Here is a 24686-nt window from a genome sequence, read left to right as displayed (position 1 = left end):
TTTATTGGATGGAGACCCTAGAACTGCTTAATGTATTTCCTTATATATCTGATCCTTTCAAGACATGGCAGGTAGTATGATGTTTTCCGATCACATCTTTTATTTTTTGCTTTACTCAGCTCTCTCTCTCTCTCTCTCTGTGTGTGTGTGTGTGTGTGTGTGTGTGTGTGTGTGTGTGTGTTGTGTGTGTGTTTTATGTAAATGGCTGATACCAGCCTAGTGCTTGGTTGGCTGGTACTTTTCCATTTGAACCACACCTGAATCTTGTTTTATTGCTGGCTATTTATCAACATCGTCTTAAGGACTTTTCTGCCAGGGCTACTTCCAATCTCTATTCTTTCACTCTTGGTGAAGAATGCTTCACCAAGGATGCTTCTTCCTGCATGTTGAAGATTTATCCTCAGTGTGACATCCATTCTGCTTTTAGAATCAACCAAGAACTTGCAAATCTTTCTCTAGGCCCTCTCTTCCTATCCCAAGTCTTTGATAACTTCACTTTATTCTGCCCTATCATGTGTAATCAATGTGGGTTCCAGTGAGACGATTTTATTTTCTTCCGTTCACATCTTCATTTAGAAAATGCCCTGGCTCTTTAAACAGTATGATTATTTTTCCCAATTCTTTTCTAAGTAGCCAAATTTGAGCTCTCAACACCCAATTCTAAAATAATTTTATCATATTTTATTATCTTTAAGTGATTGCATATAGGGGTTATTATTCAACAAGTCAGCTTATAAGTATAATGCATCTTCATTGATGTCACCCTTTCACCATCCTAAAACAAATTGTGCAAAACTGTTTTGTTTTATTCTTTGTAACTGAATGTTAAAATTATAGATGTGAAAAATTACAATTTCTATAGAAATTGCTATAGAGTTCTTTTGGTAATTGTTGTTCGTCTTGTATAAATCTGTGCACTCTGTTGGATTTATTTTCTGCTATCATGGATGTATAAGGGTAGATTACATCCACTTTTTTCAAACTTTAACCATAGTGAAAACGTATTGGTGATCAGTAATTTGATCATAAAGAATTCACACAGAGCAGAGCACTACATATAAATTGAGATTCCTTGTTTCTTCTGGTGTACAATAAAGATTTTCTTTTGCAAAAAGTTTATTTCCTCCCTGTAAATATACAAAGAAAAATCTGAGAATAGTTCCAGGATATAGTTGAACACTTTCACAGCATGTGATATTCCCTTACACTTTTCCTTTTAATTCATAGGTAGGAGAACAATTGTACTCTTTGGTCCACAATGAAACATCTAAGCATCTCTTAGAAATCCTATTGTACAAAGGTCTGCATACCCTGTTCTCTGGATGAAAGAATTTTCTGTGATGCTTAAGGACACAGATCTGATTGTACCTGGCGCAGTTTTGGATGCCTTTGTGTATCTATTGAAGAAATTCTTTTAAAAGGAAAGAATTATGGACAAACAAAATTTCTGTAGAGTTGTTCAGAAATAGCTCAAAAGTAGGGATTATATGGAAATTAGGGCCCTGTTTAAAATACCTATAGCACAAATATGATTTACAATGTAAGAAAGGAGCTCTAAGATGTCCTCAACTAAATTATAGACTGGAAGATAAAGCAATGAAGGAAGAGATCATAAGAAATAATTACAGAATCTTCTAGCTAAATAAACAAACCAAAAAAAATTCTCTTCATTCTTCCTGCATGCTGAAGATTTGTCTTCAGTGTGACATCCATTTTGCTTCTAGAGTCAACCAACCAAGAACTTGCAGATCTTTCTCTGGGCCCTCTCTTCCTATCCCAAGTTTTTGACAGCTTTACTTTATCCTGCCCTATCATGTATAATCAATATAGGTTCAAGTGAGTCAATTTTGTTTTCTGCTGTTCAAATCTTCATTTCAAAAATGTCCTGGCTCCTTAAACAATATGATTATTTTTCCCAATTCTCTGACCATCCTGGCAATAGATTTCAATATTTGTCCCACCATGGATTCTGTCCATCTCTGCATGTGACTGCTGTAGTGTTGCTTAGGCTGTTAGAATGAAGCAGGGCATTTTATCTCATTGTTCTTGCTTTTGCCAAAGACATGGTTTGCTGTCGTGCCACCTATCCTTACTCTTGACCTCCCAGAGCTTTTCCTAGATGAGCTATAATTTGTCATGGCAATCAAACTGGATTTCCCCTCATATTTATTCCTGGAGGAGAAGGAATGAGAACTGTAGAAAGAAATGTGGAAAAGACTTTTCCCTCACTCGTCATAATCAGTAGAAACCTTGAGCTCTACTAGCAGAGATCTGCAATAGAGCAAAATCTTGATACATAAGGCCATATAGTATGAAGCTAATTGAAAGGACCTCCAGGATATTGAAACAAAAGCCATATAATGAATGATTGTTGTCCTTAATGTACTATGTTATCTCTCATCTCCTTTGCTGTCCCTTGGGTATCTCATATTGGTATAGTATCTCACTTTGTTATCTGATATATTGAATTTATTTGTATTTGGGTATTTGAAATTTGATAGGGAAGGGGGGAAAACCAAGACAGGTGGGGGATGTGGGGGAGAGGGTAATGGGTACCAAGACATGTGAAAGGGTATCAATGTATGTGAATTAATGCACCTTCTATCTGGCAAATATCATATAACCCTTTTACTAATTACAATAAAAAACTGGGAGGGGGGCAGGGCACTGGTGGCTTGTGCCTATAATTATAGCTACTTACAGTCAGGAATCTGATGATGGAGGTTCAAAGCCAGCTCAGGCAGCGAAGTCCATGAGACGCTTATCTCCAATTAACCACCAAAAAGCCAGAAGTGAAGCTATGGCTCAAGTAGTGGAGTGATAGCCTTGACCACAGAAGCTCAGAGGCAATGTTCAGTCCCAGAATTCAAGCCTAGTACACACACACACACACACACACACACACACACACATTCTAGGTGAACATTTAATCACATAATCTGTTGACTTCACAGAACTGAGAGAAGCTATTATATGATTAAATGTTCACCAGACTGTGTTGTTGACTACATTATACTATTCAGCACATGTGATGTCCTGATTATGATTCACATTTTGCTTTTTGGTTAAGTACCAATGTTTTTGTTTTTGTTTTGTTTTTCCCGTCCTGAGGCTTCAAATCAGAGCCTGGGCACTGTCCCTGAGCTTCTTTTGCTCAAGACAAGAACTCTACCACTTGAGCCACTTTATCCTTTCTGGTCTTTTCTGTTTACGTGCTACTGAGAAATAGAACTCAGGGCTTCATGCATGCTAAGCAAGTACTCTATCACTATACTACATTCCCAATCCATTACCAAGGGCTTTTTAGAAATGCATACTACGCATGTCATTCTCTGTCTTCACTAAGCTAGTTATGTATTTATCAAAATATGTACTTCAGAGCAAATTTAAAAAAAATTAAGAATGCTGTGCAAACTTGCACTATTGTGGACATAAAGAAGAGCAGCCTGCACTATAGTTTCACACATGTAATCCTAGCTACTCAGGAGGCTGAGATCTGAGGACCACGGCTCAAAGCCAGCCCAGGTAGGAAAGTACATGAGAACTTATCGCTAGTTTATCAACCAAAAAGCTGGAAGTGGAGCTGTGACTCAGTGGTTTAGCATGAGTCCTGAGCAAAAGAGCCCAGGGATAATACCCAGATCCTGAGTTCAAGCCCCAGAACTGGCAGAAGAAAGAAAAGAAAGAAAGAAGAGAGAGAGAGAGAGAGAGAGAGAGAGAGAGAGAGAGAGAGAGAGAGAGAGAGAGAGAGAGTGAGTCAACAGAGAGAAAAAGGGAGAGAGAGAAAGGAAGGGAGGAAAGAAAGAAAGAAAAGAAGAAAGTGAAAACAAAGAAAAAAGTACATACTAGGCTACTAGACATTTAGACATAGCTTCAGGAATTAAATTTGAGGAAATTATCACAATAAATATAAATGTTTAATACACTGCTATAATCGTAATGATTTAATCAGGTTAAAGTTATTAACTGGGATCATTATCTTCTTTTTTAAACACTTTTATTAGCATATATTAGTTATACAGGTGAATTTCCTTGTGACATTTCCCTACATGCTTATAATGTATCTTGATTAGATTCACTTCTTTCATTTCTTTCCCTCTTCCTTCCCTCCCCCAGTCTCCAAATAATTTCAGCAGATTTTTATTGTTCTGTTATTATACAAGAATATAAATTATAGACTGGAGTGTGGCCTAGTGGTAGAGTGCTCACCTAGCATGCACAACACTCTGGGTTTGATTCCTTAATACCACATAAACAGAAAAGGCAGAACAGTGCTAAATGACATTGCTCAGACCCTGAGTTCAAACCCAGGGACTGGCCAATGTGTGTGTGTGTGTGTGTGTGTGTGTGCGTGTGTGTGTGTGTGTGTGTGTGTATACATATATATAAATTACTTTGCCCAATTTATTCTCTTCAGTCATCCTTTCTCTTTCCAGTGATAACTGTGTGTAGTGACAGACTTATCATTCATGTTTTAAACACTCAGTCATTTTTAAACATTCATGTTTTAAAGTGTGTATTATTAATTGTTTAATGAGGTTTATTGTAGCATTTCACATAAGCAGACTTATTTCACCCCCTTTACCTATCACTCTATCTCCTACCATTTGTTAACTTTCAGTGGGTCTCATGCCATTTAACTAAACAGATGCAACTTATATTGAGATTATTAGCTTTCTATCATTTTCATCTCCTCTCCTTAATTTCCTCAAATCCTCCATTATTATGACTACAAATACATTATACATATTTATTGATATGCTTATCTTTTAGGTCTAGTTTTGAAATTCAGTGTTTTATGATCTCAAAAATTATGATCTTGATATAAATACAAAAATACAGTGATAGGGCCGGGAGTTTGGCCTAGTGGTAGAGTGCTTGCCTAGCATTCATGAAGACCCGGGTTTGATTCCTTGGTACCACATAAGTAGAAAAAATAAAAGCCAGAAGTGGTGCTGAGGCTCAAGTGGTAGAGCTCTAGCCTTGAGAAAATCCAAGGACAGTGCTCAGGCCCTGAGCTCAAGCCCAGGACTGGCAAAAAATAAAATAAAATACAGTAATAATGGACCATTCTGCAGAGCCATGTGCCTTGTTCTAACTGGGCCTCCAATTGGGTCTTTCTTCTAGAGGCATCATTCACACAGAATGCCCACTTTTGGATTTATGATAAAAGAACTTTCCAGAAGTTGTCTTTCCTCCTCCGTAGCCCTCCTTTCTTGCATCTATTTCCTCAAGGATGCTCACTGAAGCTGAACACTGGGCTCGTCACCATGAGTTCTGTGATCTGAAAGAGTCACATTGCCCTTTACTCCTTCAGAAAACAGGATGGAGAGCATCATGACTAAAAGGATTTGTAACACTGTAACAGGTGGCATACACATGAAAATCGATATTTGCTACTAAAATACAAAATGAATCTGTAAAATTTACATAGTAGGGGCCTGGGAGTTTGGCCTAGTGGTAGAGTGTTTGCCTAGCATACACGAAGACCCGGGTTCGATTCCTTGGTACCACATATATAGAAAAGCTGGAAGTGGTTCTGTGGCTCAAGTGGTAGAGCACTAACCTTGAGGAAAGCCCAAGGACAGTGCTCAGGCCCTGAGTTCAGTCCCCAGAACTGGCAAAAAAAATTTACATAGTAAAGGAAAAAAATCCAATTGGCAAAAAATTCCTGCCATAAACACACACACACACACACACACACACACACACACACACACACATATATATATATATATATATATATATATATATATACCTAGTCAAGATATATATGTGAATGTATATAGTCAAAATATGTTTGTGTATAAATTTGGTGCTAGGTATCAAATCCAGGATCATCTGCATACCCACTCTCTATTATTGTACTACACTTGCAGCTATAATCTATTTATGAGAGGAAGAAAACAGAGGGTTTTTTTTTTTGCAAAATGCAATCCTTGTTATTTGGTAGAGAAAGAAAGGCTTTTAAACACTACCTATATACTCAGGAATATTATGAAACAATTTATTTTTAAATTATCATATATACAATCTTCATATCAAGGATAAGCCAGTGGCAATTTCAGTTCTACTGAGGACAAAGATTAATTGAACAATGTATCATCTTTATTTAATTTAAGAAAAGCTTAAATAGGAGTAGAATTCAAATTAGTATGTGAATTAATTTCAGTCCAATAGAGTATAAGTGCATGAATGAGGCTAAAATTCTAGAAAACTATTCTTAGCAAGACACTGAATAATTCTGGAAATTCTGACCACTTCATTTCACAATTATTCTCTCTCTTTCTCTCTCTTTCCTCCCCCGCACCCCCAGTCATAGGTCTTGAACTCAGGGCCTAGTTGTGTTGTCTCTGAACTTTTACACTCAAGGCTAGCACTCCTCCACTTTGAGACACAGCATCAATTCCAGTTTTCTGATGGTTAATTGCAGATTAGAGTTTTACAGACTTCCCTCCCCAGGTTGGCTTTGAACCATGATCCTCAGATCTCATCCTCCTGAGTAGCTATGATTACCAGCTCCTTATCTCTTTTAAAGTAATTATATAAGTTATAAGCCCCTTGAAACATGAAATAGTTCTACAAACAGGTCCAAGAAAAGCAAAATAGAAATGAACGTATAAAGTAGGTACAATCCTATCTTTGACTGGAGAAGGTATGCACGTAAGAAAAGTACCTGATATTATGTTTAGCAGGGAGAAGTTATCAGCACAGTCTATCTAGTCATAGACCACGTTGGAGCACAATGGTATGGAGAATATGACACAAGAAATCCAGCATAAGTTTTACTAATAAAGCTGACTAGAATGAAAGAATAGAAGAAAGGTAAAAAGAGGGTTCAAGAAGAGTAAGGGGAAAAACAAAGCACTGTAGACTAAGGTCACACTCAATGGTTCCTTCAGTTTGAGATTCTCTTCAGGGTTCTCTTCAGAGCAAGCTTGACATCCTTGTTCCTGAGACTATAAATGAGGGGGTTCAATGTGGATACTAAAAGAGTGTAAACCACTGAGAAAAACTTGCCCTGTCCCACAACCCCAATAGATGAAGGCTTAATATGAGCGAGTAGCCCAGACCCATAGAATATGACCACAGTGACTATGTGAGAACCACAGGTGCTCATGGCTTTGGACCAGCCCTTGGCTGATGACATGTGAATAATGTTCGAAAGAACCAGAGCATATGAAATTATGATAATGAGGATAGAAAAGCAGATAACTATCCCTACCACGATAGAAGTCACAAGCTCACTGACATAGGTGTTGCTGCAGGAGAGCTGGAGGAGGGGGAAGATTTCACACATGTAGTGATCAATGATGTTGGAATCACAAAAGCTGAGCTTGATCACACACGCCGTGTGGATGATGGCACCAGCTAACCCCATCAAGTAGGAATCCAACATGAGCAGAGAACAGACCCTGGGGGACATGAGGACAGTGTACTGCAGGGGCTGACAGATGGCCACGTAGCGATCATAAGCCATGGCTGTCAGCACGTAGCACTCAGAGTGGACAAAAAAGGAGAAGAAGAAGAGCTGAATCATGCATCCAGTGAAAGAGATGATGTTTCTCTCTGAGACAAAGCCCATCAACATTTTGGGACTAATAACAAAAGAATACCAGAAATCGATGCAGGACAGATTACAGAGAAAGAAGTACATGGGGGTGTGAAGGTGCAAGTTCAGCCAAATCAGGCTCATTAAGCACAAATTTCCTACCACCGTGACTATATAGTTCACCAGGAACAGGAAGAACAAGGGCATTTGGAGCTCAGGTCGGTCTGTTAATCCCACAAGGATAAACTCTTTCACTGAAGACTCGTTTTCCATAGCCATTCGCTTCATGGCTGGGATCTGTAGAAGGAATGATAGAAAGCAATACTGACGATGATTCCTTATTCGTTGGTCCCAAAAGGAAAAGAGCTGCTGGCTTCCGAGTTCAGGAGTGTCTGTAGATTCACAGTAAGTTAATCCAGAGTCATACTTCTGAAGAATTCTCATTAGCTCTTTCTCCCACCCATGTGTGTCCTGTCCAATAGAATGTAGTTAGATCTCCCTGTGTCACTGAACATCCATCTCTTCCATTCATTTCAGTCTTCAGTAAAGATTATAACAAATCATAAAAAAATAATAAAGGGCTCTCCAGTTTCCTTGATTTCTGTAACTTTGGGTTTGAAGGGAGATTATGAAGGGAAAGGTGATTCAATGCTTACCTGTGCTCCCCTAGAGGTTCAAGACCTCAAGACCCCTTCCTCCAAAGACCCCTTCCTCCTCACTGTTTTCAGGGCTCTGAGATTCTAATGCTAGATGCAGGAACAGCCATCTGTGAAAATTAGCTTCTTACACCCGGGAATATTCCAGCATTTTTATTTGGGAATTTCTCCAGAAGATGATTTTCACATGTGAGAAGGAAAACAAAAACTTTATATGACTGTCTGAAAGATCACCAACCTCAAGTGAAAGTCTATTTCATTCAATGTAGTTCTGGAAATGTTGGTTAGAAGAACAATACATATATATATATGGATATATATAATTTCCTTTATGATTTTGTCCCTAATTGGTTGGCTGAAGCCCTTGAGGATATTACCATGATTACATCCTGGTCCATAGACTAAACACTAGATCTTTTGAGACTGGAACTTCTGTTCACTTTACTTTCTCCACCAGGAATAACTAGTCCTCTGAGCAAAGTATACCACAACATCCTGCATGACTCCCCTGATTCTGTCTTCTGTGGCACTGCAAGGGGAAAGTTAAGGTTATGGTCACTCCACAGTTCCAGGAATGTCACACAAGCCTCTAGGATTGAACTAACATTAAATGGTCATTGAGTCACACTCTACAAATAGATATAGTAGCAAAGAAGCATCGAAAAAATTAGAGTAGGCTATCAATAATTCAGTCTGATTTTCAGGCCAGACTTTTTAACTTCATAACTATGAGACTAGTACACAAGTGATAAAATAACTACTCTGACCCTTGTTAATTTGAATTTCTGCATACTCCTCTCTTCATTTACATATCAATAATGAAAATAAATAACTACAATAATATACATAATATTAATATAAAAATTATATGTAATGTGGTTCATACAACAGTCATATAGGTAGAGCTCATGCCTCGTATAAACAAAGTGTGTGGTTCCGACATAGCAACACAGAAATAAAGTAATTAAATAAAAGGGTTATTTCAATGTTTGTATAGGAATTAAATAATTTAAAAATTAAATAACAAGATAATTTACATACACTGTTAGAACTAAGCCTACCATATAAAGCGAACCTGGTCGATGCTAGCTCTCCTTCCCGTGTTCCATGATCTTATTTATCTGAAGGGGAGTTTCATGGTCTTGGCACTATTAACATTTGGGTAAGCTCCTGTTTTAGTCCTATCCTGTGCAGTGGGTAAGGCATTTCATTCCTGGTCCCTGCCCATCAGATGCCAGTACTATTCTCCTAAAATACACACACACACACACACACACACACACACACACACACACACACACACACACTCCTTCTTATCTGATAGTATATCATAAGACCCTCACTCCAGAAAGTGTCCTCATGCTACCCAGGAAAGCAACACAGGTTGTCCTTGAATAAGCAATAATATATTGGCTTTTCCTGAGCTTCTTCATTTGCCTAGTCACATTTTCATATGTGTCTTTATCTTCAGCAAACCTAATCATGAAAGTAGTTTCCTCTTGTCTTTGTGTCTTCTTTGGATTAAATAAATTTATTGGGCTTCTCCCTTATTAACTTTGTGTATGTGCTGGGTGTGTGTGTGTGTGTGTGTGTGTGTGTGTGTGTGTGTGTGAGAGAGAGAGAGAGAGAGAGAGAAAGAAAGAGAGAGAATGAGAGACAGAGACAGACAGAGAGATATATATATAGAGAGACATGCATACAGAGAGAGAGAAAGAGAGAGAGAATGAGAGACAGAGACAGACAGAGAGATATATAGAGAGAGACATGCATACAGAGAGAGAGAAAGAGAGAGAGAATGAGAGACAGAGACAGACAGAGAGATATATAGAGACATGCATACACAGAGAGAGAGAGAATGAGAGACAGAGACAGAGAGATATATAGAGAGAGACATGCATACAGAGAGAGAGAATGAGAGACAGAGACAGACAGATATATATAGAGAGACATGCATACAGAGAGAGAAAGAGAGAGAGAGAGAGAGAGAGAGAGAGAGAGGGGGGGGGGGGGGAGAGGGAGAGAGAAGGAGGGACGGAGAATATGGAACAGAAGATCAAACTCAGGTGCTCCTACATGCTATGCACACGCTCTACTGCTGAGCTTCACTCAACCTGCCTTTTGTTACAAGAACTTGGGCAGTCAGAGTGGGGCATGGGGAACCACTAGGAATAAATGTTTGAAATGTCAGGCCTGGGAGTTGATGTAGGAGCATTACTTCTTTGATACCAGCCTGGGTTACATGAGGTAACTATGTCTGTCATCATCCATGACCGTTGTGTTGAAAAGGAAAGAGATCACACCCTTTTATCCCAACAGAGGCAGAGCCATCGACATTTGAGTCACTGTCTGTCTGTACCTCCTGTACTTCCATCACAAACCAGCTAGCTGTGGTGCTTCTGCCCTACCCAGACAGAAACTTTGGTTATTCTGAGCTTTGGTGGGATTTTTAACCATGCTTAGAGAGCAGGAGAGGTTCAGATGACAGTGAGAAACAGGTGATCTCTTCTTTTGACAATGGAAGCCTCAGGAATGGGACTGACTGTTCACCTGTCAGAAGCAGTGTCAGGGCCCGCCCAGAACTTGAGTGGCTAACACCACCAACCTCAGGGCTGGAACTCAAAGTACCTGAAGTGCTGATGTCAAGACCTGCTACCTCATGGCCCAGGAGCCAGAACCCCCTGTGGGCAGTGTTAGAGATTTTTCCATCCTCAGTGTCTATATTTGCAGTGGAAGTCTCTTGTTAGAAGTGATTCCCAGGATTCCTGGCTTGGTCTCCTACCATGACAGAGATAGCACTTCTAGGTGAGCATGTCCTCTTTGGGCTCCTGAAACTCAATGGATGGGAAGCCTCAAGGGTCTCTCATCCACAAGGGTCTCTCTCCTCCTCCAAGTGTAACTGTTGCTGCAGCTGCAGATTCTGGGTTGACTCTACTTGGGATGTCAGAATGGAGCAAGGATTCCACTTTTTTTCAATTTTTTTCCTCCTCCCAAAGCCACATAATTCCTTACTCTTGACCTCCCCAGACCCTTCCTAGCCTATAATCTTCCACAGATACCAGACTGAAGCTTCAAATGTACCAGGCCATACGTGAGTGGCCTGGATTCAATAACTCCACTGCTGACTCATTTATCACTCTGGGTTCCATGCAGTGGTTACATAGCTCTGTCATTTTCTTTACTCATAAGAAAGAAAGAATGAGAATGGTGGCAGGGATTACCTAGAAACTCTTCATTAAAACATCATATTGATGACCTGTCAAATGAAGAAACTGGTGATGTTTCCTTTCATTTGGGTGAAGAGGTAAACTTTAAGGGGAAACAGGCCTTCTTCTGCAGATGACACATTTACACTTACTTGGTTTCTGAGATTTCTTTGCCTTCTCAGAAAAGTAGACCTTGAGATAATTGCTCTGCTATGTTAATGCTACCTCATCTATCTTGTTATTATGGAGGTCAAGGAGCAGATTCACAATTCAGTGTGTGTGTGTGTGTGTGTGTGTGTGTGTGTGTGTGTGTGTGTGTGTAATGGATGAGATACAAGATAAGGATAAGAAATGTGTAGACAGACCAAGATATGAGAATGGGTATCAATGTATATGAAGTAATGCACCTTCTATCTGGTGAATATAATGTAACCCTTCTACCCTTCTATTATTCACAATAAAAATATATGGAAAAAAAGAAATGTGTAGACAGTATGTATACCTTTAACAAATTGCACATAAAAAATGCTGCCAGACAATTCTTGCTAGCTGCACTTTTATGTTCTCAAATTATTTTACACTTGATTTTACTATTATACTAATATTTTAGTTCTAGACTTCAAGTGCTTTTAGTTATAGATGTTATCAAACATAAATTTGATTAAAAAGATCTTTAGCATCAAAGCAAATTTCAACCTTTTTTTTTGGTGGTGAGGCATGAACTCCAAGCCTGGGTGCTGTCCCTGAGGTCTTTTGCTCAAGGATAGCGCTCTATCACTTTGAGCCACAGCACCACTTCTAGTTTTCCAGTGCTTAACTGGAGATAAGAGTCTCACAGACTTTCCTGCATAGGCTGGCTTTGAACTATAGTCCTCAGCTTCCTGAGTAACTAGGATTACACATGAGCTACCAGTGCCTTCAACCTTGAACTGAAGCTTTGTGAAAATCAGGCTTTTAAAAATGTTTTCATATTGTTTCTTATTCCTTTTGTTTTAGTGCAGTCATAAGAAATGAAGCATTTGACACAGAAATGGTTTTATTAAAACTGTTTTAGAAAACCAAGAAATAAAAAGAACTGTCAGAAAACACCCAACTTCCCAGTTTTCAATGAAAAGATCAGATATACAAGGAAAGAAGGGCACATAGCATCATCTTCCTATAGTAGAATGCACCAGTCTAAAGTCTTTATATGGTACAGTTGAGCCTCCTTGGGACTAAAGTAAATAAAAAGGATGGGAATATTCTTGATGTATTAACTTATACATGGCTTGGTGATAGAGGAAAAATATTTCAGTATATTTTATACTCTAGGACTTCCCAGGACCCAGGGTATAAAAAGGAATATGAAGAGAATACCAGAGGAAGGTAATGAGTAGAGGCAGGCAAAGGAGAAAGCAACAGACAATAGAGACAGGGACAATTAAAACACTGGGTTCAGTTTGTGATCCTCTTCAGAGTTCTTTTCAGAGCAAGTTTGACATCCTTGTTCCTAAGACTATAAATGAGAGGGTTCAGCATAGGTACCAAAAGAGTATAAAATACTGAGAAAAATTTCCCCTGGCCCACAGACTCAGTTGATTTTGGTTTGACATAAGCAAGTATCCCAAACCCATAGAAGAGGCCCACAGTGGTTATGTGAGAGACACAGGTGCTTATAGCTTTGGACCAACCCTTCCTTGAGGACATGTGAATGACATTATAAAGAATCAAAGTATATGAGATTAAGATAATGAGACTACAGAAAATGATAGCTGTACCTACAACAGTGTAACTCACAAGCTCATTGGCAAAGGTGTTGCTGCAGGAGAGCTGGAGGAGGGGGAAGAGGTCACACATGTAGTGATTGACGATGCTGGAATCACAGAAGCTGAGCCTGACCACACATCCTGTGTGGAGCATGGCGGAAGCGAACCCTATCAAGTGTGAAACAAACATGAGCAGAGAACAGGTCCTAGGAGACATGAGGACGGTGTACTGCAGGGGCTGACAGATGGCCACGTAGCGATCGTAAGCCATGGTGGTCAGCACGTAGGACTCAGAGTTGACAAAAAAGCAGAAGAAAAACAGCTGAGTTATGCATCCAGGGTAGGAGATGACGTTCCTCTCTGACACAAAGCCAACCAGCATTTTGGGGGTAATGACGAGAGTGTAACAGAAGTCAATGCAGGACAAATTAAAGAGAAAGAAGTACATGGGGGTGTGAAGGTGCACATTCGTGCAAATTAGGTTCATTAGGCTCAAGTTGCCCACCACCGTGATGATATAGTTGACCAAGAACAGAAAGAAGAGGGGCATTTGGAGCTCGGGCTGCTCTGTCAATCCCCTGAGAATAAACTCTGTCACTGATGAGTAATTTTTCATACCCATTTGCTTGATGGATGGGCTCTGTAGAAAATGCAGAAGGGGTTGACAACAATGAGGCCTCTTTTCCCTGAAGTAGGGCTGAGCTGTGAAGCTACCCAAACTCTGGGCTGCCTGAAAAGTCAGCAAGACATCCAAAGAATAAGACTTTCTATACCAATTTCTGAAGAACTGGAATTTCTTCTCCGTTTTCCCCCATGCTGTATGGCTCTGGTTGTTAGAAGAAGATGAGACTTCTCGTGTCTCTGGACATCCTTTCCTTGCTTCACTTCAGACTTCACTGGGGATTGGAAGTGACAAGTGTAACAAATTAATGGTGTCTCTCAGAGGCTGTTTATTACATAGCATTGTGTACATGAAGGAGAATTAGTAAGACAAAGACGATACTATATTCACCCTTTTCCTCTGGACATCTCACTGCTGCTGAACCTCCAGAATCCTTTGTTCTCCCTGTACAGAAGTGTTCACATTTCTGATAATGGACAATAAGGTAGATCTGTCTTTCCAACTGCTAGAAGAGAAACACTGGACAAAACATCGTGCTGGGATTGCTATTTAACAATTTCTACTGTAGGCTCTTCACAACATGAAAAGAAAACAAAACCTTATATGAGCCTCCCACATATTAGCTCACTCATGAGAATCTAGCTTATGCTTCACTCTTCTGGGAGAACTTATTACAGGCACAGAAAATTATTGTCTTTGATGATTTCCTCAGAGGTTGACTGGATCCCTTGAGGGTAGAAATGACTGAATCTGTTTCTATTCTGTTCCATTTACCTAACTTTGGATCTTTTGCAAATTAAAATCTACTCAATCTTTGGTTTCCTGCCAAGAATCCCGTGATTTCAGTACCAGGTAGCTGGTAGGACCATTTGACATCCTGCTTTTTGTATTCTAAACAGTCTACAAAGGAAAGTCCAGGAATGTAATTGCTTGCTCTTTAGTATGTTCCTTCAATCCCCTGAAATTTCATTATCCTAGGTTTAATGTCTGTAAAATAAATGTTGTAGCAGAGATGACCAACTAGAAAGAGATTGTAAAGACAAAGTTTAAATCCAGACTTTTGAACTTCTTGACTGCAAAAACCACTGACAAGAAATGTAACATTTTTCAATCTTGTATATTTATACTTGTATCTGTGTATACATCTATATAGCTATAATTTGAGGCTCAAGGAAAGCTTTTATATTGGGTTGTGGTGTTAGTTAAATAAGATTTACATAAAGTACTAGAACTGTACTTAACATACATGATAGTGGATAGCATCTTGCTTGGCTTCCCTCTTTCCACACAGGGTTTCTCAACCTCAACACGAATACTGGATGAGAAATTAGATCGCATAGTAATATCAGTTTAACAAAATGAGCCGTATCCCTAGCTCTACCCTGACCACTCCTCTGCCCCAAAGAAAATCTCACTTTTTCTAGACATTGCCATATGTTTGTAAGCTATTCCAGGGGTGCAGAAAATGGTACTGTAACATATGACACTTGGTTTTGCTGAGTTCTTTGAATTGAAGAACGCTGGGAAAATCTTGAAACAGGGGTTTTCTAATGTAATCTTCCATTTCTTCCTTCTGTTGCCCTTAATCCCCAAAAGCAGTTAATCATATTTATTATCCTAAAATGCTGTATGTAATAGAAAAAAAGCCATGTTTTGTCAACTATTCAACAGTTTTCATATGTTGTCTTCCCAACTGTTGATAGAACAATCATTTGCATTCAATTTCATGTAAAGTAATTGTATACATACTTCTTTTCCAAACACATTTTTAAAAATAATATTTGTTCTTATTGGCTTTGTTTTGTGATATCCTTGTAAAATTTTGTAACTCTTGTCTGTTAACGTTCTGCTGGAGTACAACTTGGGACAGAGAACCATGAAAGTGCTTTGGGAGACTAGATATCTCATGACAGACAGAATTAACTTAAGATTAGCCCAGGTTCATTTAAAGTTAGCTCAGCCTAAGATCAAAATCTACCCAAATCTTACTGGTAAATTTTGGCTACAAATACCTTACTGACACTAACTCCCAGTCACGTCTCTGAGGGTGGATCAGATGAGACACATCAGCACAAAGCTTATACCAGAAGGAAGGAAGACCATGCAGGACCAATAGGTGGTGAGAACCAGCAACAGGGAGGTTAATCTACAATGTCTTCAGTGATAAGAGAGAAGTGGAACAATCAGAACCCAGTCATATGGCATATGGTGACCCAAGACTATAGTCCCAGCACTCAGGAGGATCATGAATTAGAGCCCCTGTGTCATCCCTCCACAAAGTAACTAACAATGACTAATTATGAAGAACTCTTATATCTGGTTGCCTAAAACTCTGGCACTTCCATGAATCTATCCCTGACAGAAGGCAAGTTCATACCTTTGGCAAAAAACAAAATACAAAACAACTTTCAGATCAGTAGATATTTAACAAAAATGACCATATCTCTTGAGTCCAAACATATTTTAGCAGTTTCTCCCTGGCTAGGTATTTGTTAGTTTTTATTTAGTCTGATAGTTAACAGGCCACGGAGAATATTATTTCAGTCCATCTCTCTTTTTTCTTGGTGGTCACCTTTTAATTCTTGCTCTCCTGCTACTTCTAGCAATTGAATCTATGAAGACACTTCCCACTGCTTCTAGGAGAATGTGCTAGTGATCTGGCATATCTGCCTCTTCCATTTAGTCATTTTCCTGGTCATGGCCTAGCCTAAATTGTTTTGTTGTTGTTGTTGTTGTTGTTTCTTCATGCTATTACCTTTTTAACTAACATAACATAAAACTCCTTGAAACTCCATGAGACCTTTCCAGGCTAAACTGCCTGTAATCATTCTGAGGGCTTTTTAGGATGTCTGCATCTACATTAAAAGTGATTTCATTAGGCTTCTTGTCACATCAAGAAATAGATGATGTGTGTAACATAGAATACAGTTTTGAGATTATCTAGTGTGATTCCTACATTTTTCCAGATGAATAAAACAGGCCCAGGGATCTACCTCAGGATCAGAGCTTCTAATCCAAAGTCCTCCTGCCACCCCTGAGCTATTCCGTGCTACCTCCTTTCCTAATCCAACTATTTAAGCGTGGTTACTGCCACAGCTCCTCAAGTGGCATAGGATAGTATTGAAATTCCTATCTTGGTGTTGTGGTTTTTCTGCCTTCTGTAAACTTCCCTCTTCCTTCTGGAGTTGTCATATGTCAGTGATAATAGGACTAGCCATAGATACAATCTGTCAGTATGGGCTACCTGGTTGAGATGTTACAGAAATGAATGAGAGACTACATTCTTACTTTCAGAGAACAAGAAAAAAGTGATCCAGATCCTACAGCACCCAGTCAGTCAGGAAAGTTGTTTTCTTTTCTTTCCGTTTGTTGTTGGTTGTTTGTGAAGGTCAAAAAGAATCTTCTCCTCACTCTAACTCACCACCAAGAGTTCATTTCCCATGAGTCAGAATGTGGCCTGGATAGTTTACCTTTTACTGGCAGATCTGTGCAGGACCTAGTGTTCTGTAAGCTCTAAGAAAATAAGGACTTCAAGAGTGTTAGCATCAGAATCATATTTTGTAGGACTGAAGGTGAGATCATGTATACACCGGGATAAGGCATCACAGTTCATGGATAAGGGCATTAATTTTTTTTGCTAAGACATTACTAGTTCTTTTTCCTCAAAATGTGTGTAGCACTCTTCTGTATTTTTCAGGGCTGGCATAAATGTTAGCAGATAACCCTGTATTAAATTATAATCCTCCTTTCCATATGCACCCTAATCATCCTTCCCAATATTATTTTTCCCTATTAAGCTATATTCTTATTATCTATTTATTTTATATGTGTATAAGCTTTATGTTGTCAATGACTATTGTCTGTTTTATTTGCTGCCGAATCTTCAGCACCATGAACAGAATGTGATACTTTTTAGGGACTCAATGGTTGCAGTATGAAATCATGCATTTATTCAGTAGTATTTATCATGTGACTGTTAAATACTAAGCACACAGAGAACTTGCAAAGAGCATTTTAATTCTACATCCCTGGGCTGGGGTCCTGGCTTCTGCACATCAATTACCAGAATCATGAGCTTAAAAGACAGAAATAGAGAAAAACTTTGTGGTCATTTAGAGTAGAGATTAACATCCTGATCCAAAAATTACAATTTCCAAAAGAAGTAGAAATGGCCAATAAATCGATTAAAATGTTCAACATTCCTAGCTACAAAGCAAATGCAAATCAAAATGGTATTGATATGCCATCTCACTCCAGTTAGAATATCAGTCACCAGAAAACAAACCAACAAAGGTCGCAAACTGTGGAGACCATGGAAGATAATAATGGACAACAGACTATGGAATATTTAAGATTTGGGGCACCAGGGGCTTGAGGTCTTCCTCCAGCTTCAGGTGTCCTGGGTCCATTTTCCAACCTATTTACTGAAAAGTAAAAGTGAGGTCACAGTATCCTTGAAGTCACAAGCACCAATCGTGATATACTCAATGGATCAACCATTTTAGGAGATTCTCAGCATTTCAAGAGTTCAGGCAAGAGGTGTCCATGCTCCCAGTCCTTTCAGGTGTCTAGTTTGGCTTTAGGGGACTCTCACAAACAAGCATGGAGATGAACTTCTAAAGTTGTAATCAGTAAGCGTTAGGAGAAGGTAAAGAGTGCAAGGAACACACTGATCACTAACTCCTCAAATGATATGCAAATGTTCATTACTACAGAAAAACAACTAGGGACAGACCTCCCTCACAAGTATGTAGACTTTTATCTTCTTGTTTCAAAACACGGATTGAAGCTGGGTGCTGGTGGCTCACGCCTGTAATCCTAGCTACTCAGGAGGCTAAGATCTGAGGATCACAGTTCAAAGCCGTCCTGGACATGAAAGTGAGACTATCTCCAATTAACCATCAGAAAACTGGAAATGGCTCTGTGGCTCAAAAGTGGTAGAATGCTAGCCTTGAGTTGAAGAGCTCAGGGACAGTACCCAGGCCCAGAGTTCAAGCCCCACAGCTGACAATAAACAAATAAATAAATACACTGATTAAAATACTATTTCATGGACACCTGCACAGCCATGTTCCTCTCTGCACTATTCACAATAGCCAAGCAATAGAAGTAACCCAGATGCCCCACGACAGATGGATACAAAAAATGTGGTACATATATATATATATATATAATGGAATTCTACATTGCCAACAGACAAGATAAAATAATGGCATTTACTGGGACGTGGATGAAACTAGAGTAAATCATGTTCCCTAAATTCATGTTAAAAAGCAATAGAAGGCTGGGTAGTGGCTAGAAACTGGGTCTTGGTTCTTCTGAGTTGTCATTATTTCCATTGAATTACTCTTGACTTGAAGGAGAACAGGCAGTTTTCCAATTAGGTAACAGTATTTGTTTACATTTCTGAAGAACATCCTTTTTTTTTTGTTTTTCCTTAATCTTTCTGCCTTATTAATTACTTTTTCCAATCTTCAAATCAGGCTAGACAGCTAGCTGGTGACACTTAAAATAGTTGGTGCCAATTCCTTTTGCTTTACTCTCACTCCTACTCCCCTGCTCACAAACTGTTTCACCTGGATCTTGGTTCAACCAATGACCACTACTTGTGTCTATAAGCACTTGCTTTAGAGGTCTATATATTCTCTATAAATCTGTAGGCATGTTAATAGAAGTCTTTCTTTAAAGGGATACATGTGAAAACAGGTTTTTATAACTCTCCGATGCTCTTTTTCATTTATTTACTCAAACACAGTGAAGTAATCTAAATACCAGGTACCAAAGAGAAATGGGTCAAGGTTTTCATTACAGAAGGCAAAAAGACATTTAAATAGATACAACACATTAAGGCTGTTACAGCAACCTATTTAGAACACACTTTAGTCATGCGTGAGCTTCAACTGTTATCACAACACCCAGTACATAGCAACTCAATACGCTTCTGAATAAATGTTTCCATGACCAAGAGTTCTTCTAGCATGTTTCAAATCCTCTTTTGTTCATATATGTTTGCTCTACTCTCTGTATTGGATCAGAATAGTCACAGGCTACATTTCCTTGGATTTTATATGCAAATGTACATTAATATCTCCTGCCAGTCCTAGACATCTTAAAAGTCCACTGGGGGGAAATATAAGTTGCAAACTTGTCATGTTAGAAACAAGTGTATTATTGGGACTTAAGTGCATTCACTAGGACTTAACATAGATATGTGCTTGGTTAACTCAATTCACTTATAAAATTTTGCAATATAGAAGCAAGCCTGCCCTCTAGTGCAGAAACTGACATTAAATAAGAATGGCAATCTCCCAATTACCAGAAAAAGTAACTAGCAATATAACCTTAAAATATAACTCCCCCCCAGTTTTATTCTAAGAATCATTTTGTGTTAGCTTACATATTTGTCAACTACTACCATCACATCTAACCTCACTTTCTAACCCTTCTCTGTTCACTAGTTATAAGGATATTGCTTTGCTACTTGACACCAAGCCAAGTGTTGACAGAGCACTTCTCCACTGCATGCATCTTGGACTATAATGCTCTGCTTCTACACATGCCCTTTCAAGTGTCTCCCTCAGGTCTCTGCTGTTTTATCATCTCCCAACCCTCTTCATTTTCTCCAAATAATCATCACCATAAACACTTACACACACACACACACACACATACACACACACTGTGCAATCTGTGCCCTGCTTTACTTTCAGACCTAGATCACTGTCTAAAGCACTTGAGATTTCTTGGCATTAATAAGCTGATATATATGAATAAAATTGATTTTTAAAAAAAAGTACATAGAACTACAGAAAACCTGAGTGGTTTGTTCTTAAAGATGGCAAAACTTACTGGAAAAAACTGAACTATTGAATCCATTTTTGTTCCTCCTTCAGTGTGTATTCATTTAAAAGGTACTAAGTACTATTGGATCTTTTTTTTTTTTTTTTTTTTTTTTTTTGCCAGTCCTGGGCCTGAGGACTGTCCTTGAATTTTTCTCAAGGCTAAAACTCTACCACTTGAGCCTCAGCACCAGTTCTGGCCTTTTCTAAGTATGTGGTACCAAGGAATCGAACCCGGGTCTTCGTGCATGCTAGGCAAGCACTCTACCACTAGGTCAAACTCCTGGCCTGTACTATTGAATCTTATTTGAACTTCCTGACAATACCTACAGTGATTATGATTGCATTTTACAAGAAATACTGACAACAGGGGCCAAGAAACTTAAGTGATAAAACAGGAATATGTTTAAAAAAAAAAAAGGAAACAAACCTAGGTTCTCAGGAACTACTATGAGCTCTTAATATTCAACGTAGTTCCACACACTATAAATATGTCATTTTCTATATTTGTAGGTAAAACTATCAACTTGCTACAGGCCATGTAAGTTGAGGTTCTGCACTATGTATACTAAAAAATTCTATGCAATTTAATAAATTAGAAATACAAAATCTCAAATGACAAGTTGTCATTTCTTTCTTGGTTCAAATGTAATTGGTAGCAATCATGAAAGCAAATTTTCCTTTGACTTTCTAAATATGTGAAATTGTAAAAGAAAAATACATTAGTGCTTGTATTGCCACACACACACACACTCATATTCTTTAAAATCTGCTTTATTTGTATCTATTTTTGATATTAGCATATATATATATATCCATATATACACACACATATATATGGGTTGTGTGTGTGTGTGTGTGTGTGTGTCATGGGGCTTGAACATTGGGCCTGGGTGCTGTCCCTGAGCTCTTCAGCTCAAGACTTCTGCCCTACTCCAGGAGCCACAGCTCCACTTCCCATTTTCTAGTGATCAACTGGAGATAAGAGTCTCACTTTCTTTGGTGTCCAGGCTGGCTCTGAACCTTCATCCTCAGATCTCAGCCTCCTGAGTAGCTAGGATTATAGGCACCAGCCACTGTGCCTGGCTAGTATTAGCTCTTTAAAACCCACTTTTAATATAAAATTCCAAAGTAGGTAAAAAATGCATTAACTTTCAGGCTGGGGAAGCTAAAAGGCAGAGAGATAACATTACTCCAAATTATGTAACTTTGGGGAAAAAGAAGAAATGTTTAATAAGAATGTTTTGCTATACTTTTCCATTCGTATATCATAGATACATAAAATGAGTACAATACATCGGCATTATAAGACTACTATAGTAAGTCTAGTCAAAATATTTAACATATGGTAAACCCACATAAAAATGGGCCACATGATAAAGGCTTTTAAATACATTTCACACACAGCACACTTGGGCAAAATGGCTTGTCCATTCTAAAGACAAATGTTCACATTTCTAACAACTGATCAGGAAAGAAGCTAAAGAAACAACATTTGTACTTAAAAAAGCACCTAAGCCTGAAAAGTAGATGGAGGCAGGGAAATTATTTTTTTTAACTGGAAGGTCTGTTTCATTGAAGTACAAAAACTTTTCACAATTAAGCATCAGAATTTTTTGTCTAAGGTTTGGGAAAGAATTTCATTTTTCCACTATCTATAAAGTTAGGATGTTTTATGAGTGGGCTTCTACACCATAATCACAGGTAACTAACTCTATTAATCAAAATAGACAAGCCAAGTAATCTGTTACCAAATACTCATGAAAAGTTCATTGAGAATTATGATCCATAATATTTGGTATTTCAGACTAGCCTTTCCTACTGAGGGAAGTGATGAACTTTGCTGTTATGAGTCTTTCTTCCTGAAGAGAATACAATCCTATCTTTGAAATGTTTCTTCTTCGAGTTCCAGTATCTCAAGATCTATTTTTCAAGGAGCTCTTTAGGAAGAATTCTTCAGCATCGAGACTTAGGTATTTCATACCTTTTCTCCTAAGAAATGCATGAAATTACACAGCAAACTCTCAATTTATTTGCTATTGTAGACAATTAAGAAGTATATGAGTTTCCTTAATTATGAGCAATAAGCATACTCTCAACTTTAGGCTACAGAAGCCTCAAAAGCCAGAACTAACTTCGATGAGTATCAATTATTATCTAAACAGCATTAAGTACACTTCAAGAAAGCAGGAAAAGCTGGGCACTGGTGGCTCATGCCTGTAATCCCAGATACTTAGGAGGCAGAGATCTAAGGACTGCAGTTCAAAACCAGCCAAGGTAGGAACATTTGAGAGACTCATCTTCAATAAACTACCCCCCCCCCAAAAAAAAACAAAAAACCCCAAAGCCATAAAGTGGAGCTGTGGCTCAAGCGGTAAGAGCACTTTCTTGAGCAAAGCTCAGGGACAGCATCCAGGCCCTGCATTCAAGCCTCAGGAAGGGCACCCCTTGTTCTCCCGCCAAAAAAAAGAAAAAGGCAGCAAAATAACTTAAAAACTAAGTTGTAAATAACTTCAGTTAATATTTTAGTAATTTCATACTAGCATTCATGCTGGGAGGTCATATTTTACTGAGGAAACACTTAAGAGTGAAGTATTGGTTAGCACTATAATTTGTGTCCTATCTGGGTAACTTCTGATGCCTTAACTTCAAATTCTTTTCCCATCTTCATCCTACACCCCAAACGGAGTATGGTTAAGACTAATTTTTGGTTTACTAGGTGAAAAGGCATTCGTATTTAAGACATACTCCTCAAGGTCAACCTAACAACGTCGCCTTGGGAGGTCCTCAAGTCCCCATTTCAGTTATAGTCTAGATTACTTCTGGGCACAAGCAGGATCAACAAAACCTATACATTGTACATGAAAATACAATCATCAGGAATGTATTGTCAAGAATTTCACAAGCAGCATTTAAAGCACAAAAAATCATTTGACAGTGAGAAACAAACATGGTAACATAATTTAGCATATAGTACACCACTTTTTACTAGTTTCTTAAATCCCTGGCAATTTTTAAATTAAAAATTATTAGCCCACTGCGAAGGGCTAGCTGTCTAGCCTTCCTCAGCTGAGAATTAACACACTTGGCTCTATTTCCTTCAGTAGCATTATATTTGAATACTATCCTGTAAAAAGCAAGTTAACTGCATGTTATAAAGCACCAGGTATTTCACCCCATACAAAGTAATAAATGAATCTGAAAATTTTACAACAGGCTTCTTGGGAAGGCACTTTTGTCAGAAAAGCCACAATTAGGAGACTTCATTTTTATACCAGTGTCCTTAATACTGTCTTTGGAAAGAAACACAGCCTTAACCCTGATGGATGAATTAGGCGAAGTGAAGGTGCCTCCAATGTAGGTATTACAGCTTTAAAGGTAAGAGAAGTAGACAAGACCAAGACAGTAACATGGGTACCAATCAGAATGGAATTTGAATTTACACTACAAATCTTGAGAAGTAAACTGAATTTTTATTTGACTCAAGAAATCCTAAAGGTATCCTTGATAGATAGGTGGAGTGAATACATTTAATTTTTAAAGGTCATCTGTACATTTTGAATATTATTTTACTCAAAATAATGCAGATGACAAAGACATTACCACTGTCAGTTGAAGCCATAAGCTGACAACTTACAAGACATGTTCATTTAGAACTAAACAAAATTTGCCAATATTCCTCAAGTTTAGAAGTTGTGACTCAGGAGTCAAACAAGTTATAACTTCAAAGGTCTAAAATTTTTTTTTTCTTTTTTTTTGCCAGTCCTGGGCTTGAGCTCAGGGCCTGAGCACTGTCCTTGGACTTTCTCAAGGCTAGAACTCTACCACTTGAGCCACAGCACCACTTCTGGCTTTTTTCTATGTATGTGGTACCAAGGAATCGAACCCGGGTCTTTGTGCATGCTAGGCAAGCACTTTAACCACTAGGCCAAACTCCCAGCCCAGGTCTAAAATTTTAAATGCTTTTCTTATTATAAATTTGATGTTAAATCATTCATGATATAAAACTACAGCACTGTCTACAGGCTTAGTTCTAAGAAGTCAACAATTCTACAGAAGAGGACCATTC

The 24686-nt window shown here is 38.5% G+C and overlaps 2 protein-coding genes and 1 long non-coding RNA gene across 3 annotated transcripts in view; 1 reads left to right on the top strand and 2 right to left on the bottom strand.

The window, feature by feature from the left end:
* The window catches only part of LOC150045645 (uncharacterized), a 213704-nt gene extending 191161 nt beyond the window's left edge, over nt 1-22543 (top strand). The window contains exon 3 of the long non-coding RNA XR_016532830.1: nt 22425-22543. This is a non-coding gene — a long non-coding RNA (uncharacterized LOC150045645). The remainder of the gene's footprint in view (nt 1-22424) is intronic.
* On the bottom strand, nt 6899-7840 carry LOC150045647 (olfactory receptor 8C8-like). The gene has a single exon (XM_090319816.1). The coding sequence runs from the start codon at nt 7838-7840 to the stop codon at nt 6899-6901; it is 942 nt and encodes a 313-aa protein (XP_090175942.1).
* On the bottom strand, nt 12846-13787 carry LOC150045646 (olfactory receptor 8C8-like). Its single transcript, XM_090319815.1, has one exon. The coding sequence runs from the start codon at nt 13776-13778 to the stop codon at nt 12846-12848; it is 933 nt and encodes a 310-aa protein (XP_090175941.1). The 5' UTR covers nt 13779-13787.
* Nucleotides 22544-24686: the final 2143 nt, after the last annotated feature.

Source organism: Megascapheus bottae, chromosome 27 (assembly GCF_031878675.1).
Source record: "Megascapheus bottae isolate mThoBot1 chromosome 27, mThoBot2.hap1, whole genome shotgun sequence".
Taxonomy (NCBI): domain Eukaryota; kingdom Metazoa; phylum Chordata; class Mammalia; order Rodentia; family Geomyidae; genus Megascapheus; species Megascapheus bottae.
Note: the sequence above shows the minus strand (reverse complement) of the source record. Positions and strands in the feature narration are given on the sequence as shown.

Bases quoted from the DNA above. Each gene is read 5' to 3' on its own strand.
- LOC150045647 (XM_090319816.1), bottom strand. From the start codon at position 7,840: ATGAAGCGAATGGCTATGGAAAACGAGTCTTCAGTGAAAGAGTTTATC.
- LOC150045646 (XM_090319815.1), bottom strand. From the start codon at position 13,778: ATGGGTATGAAAAATTACTCATCAGTGACAGAGTTTATTCTCAGGGGA.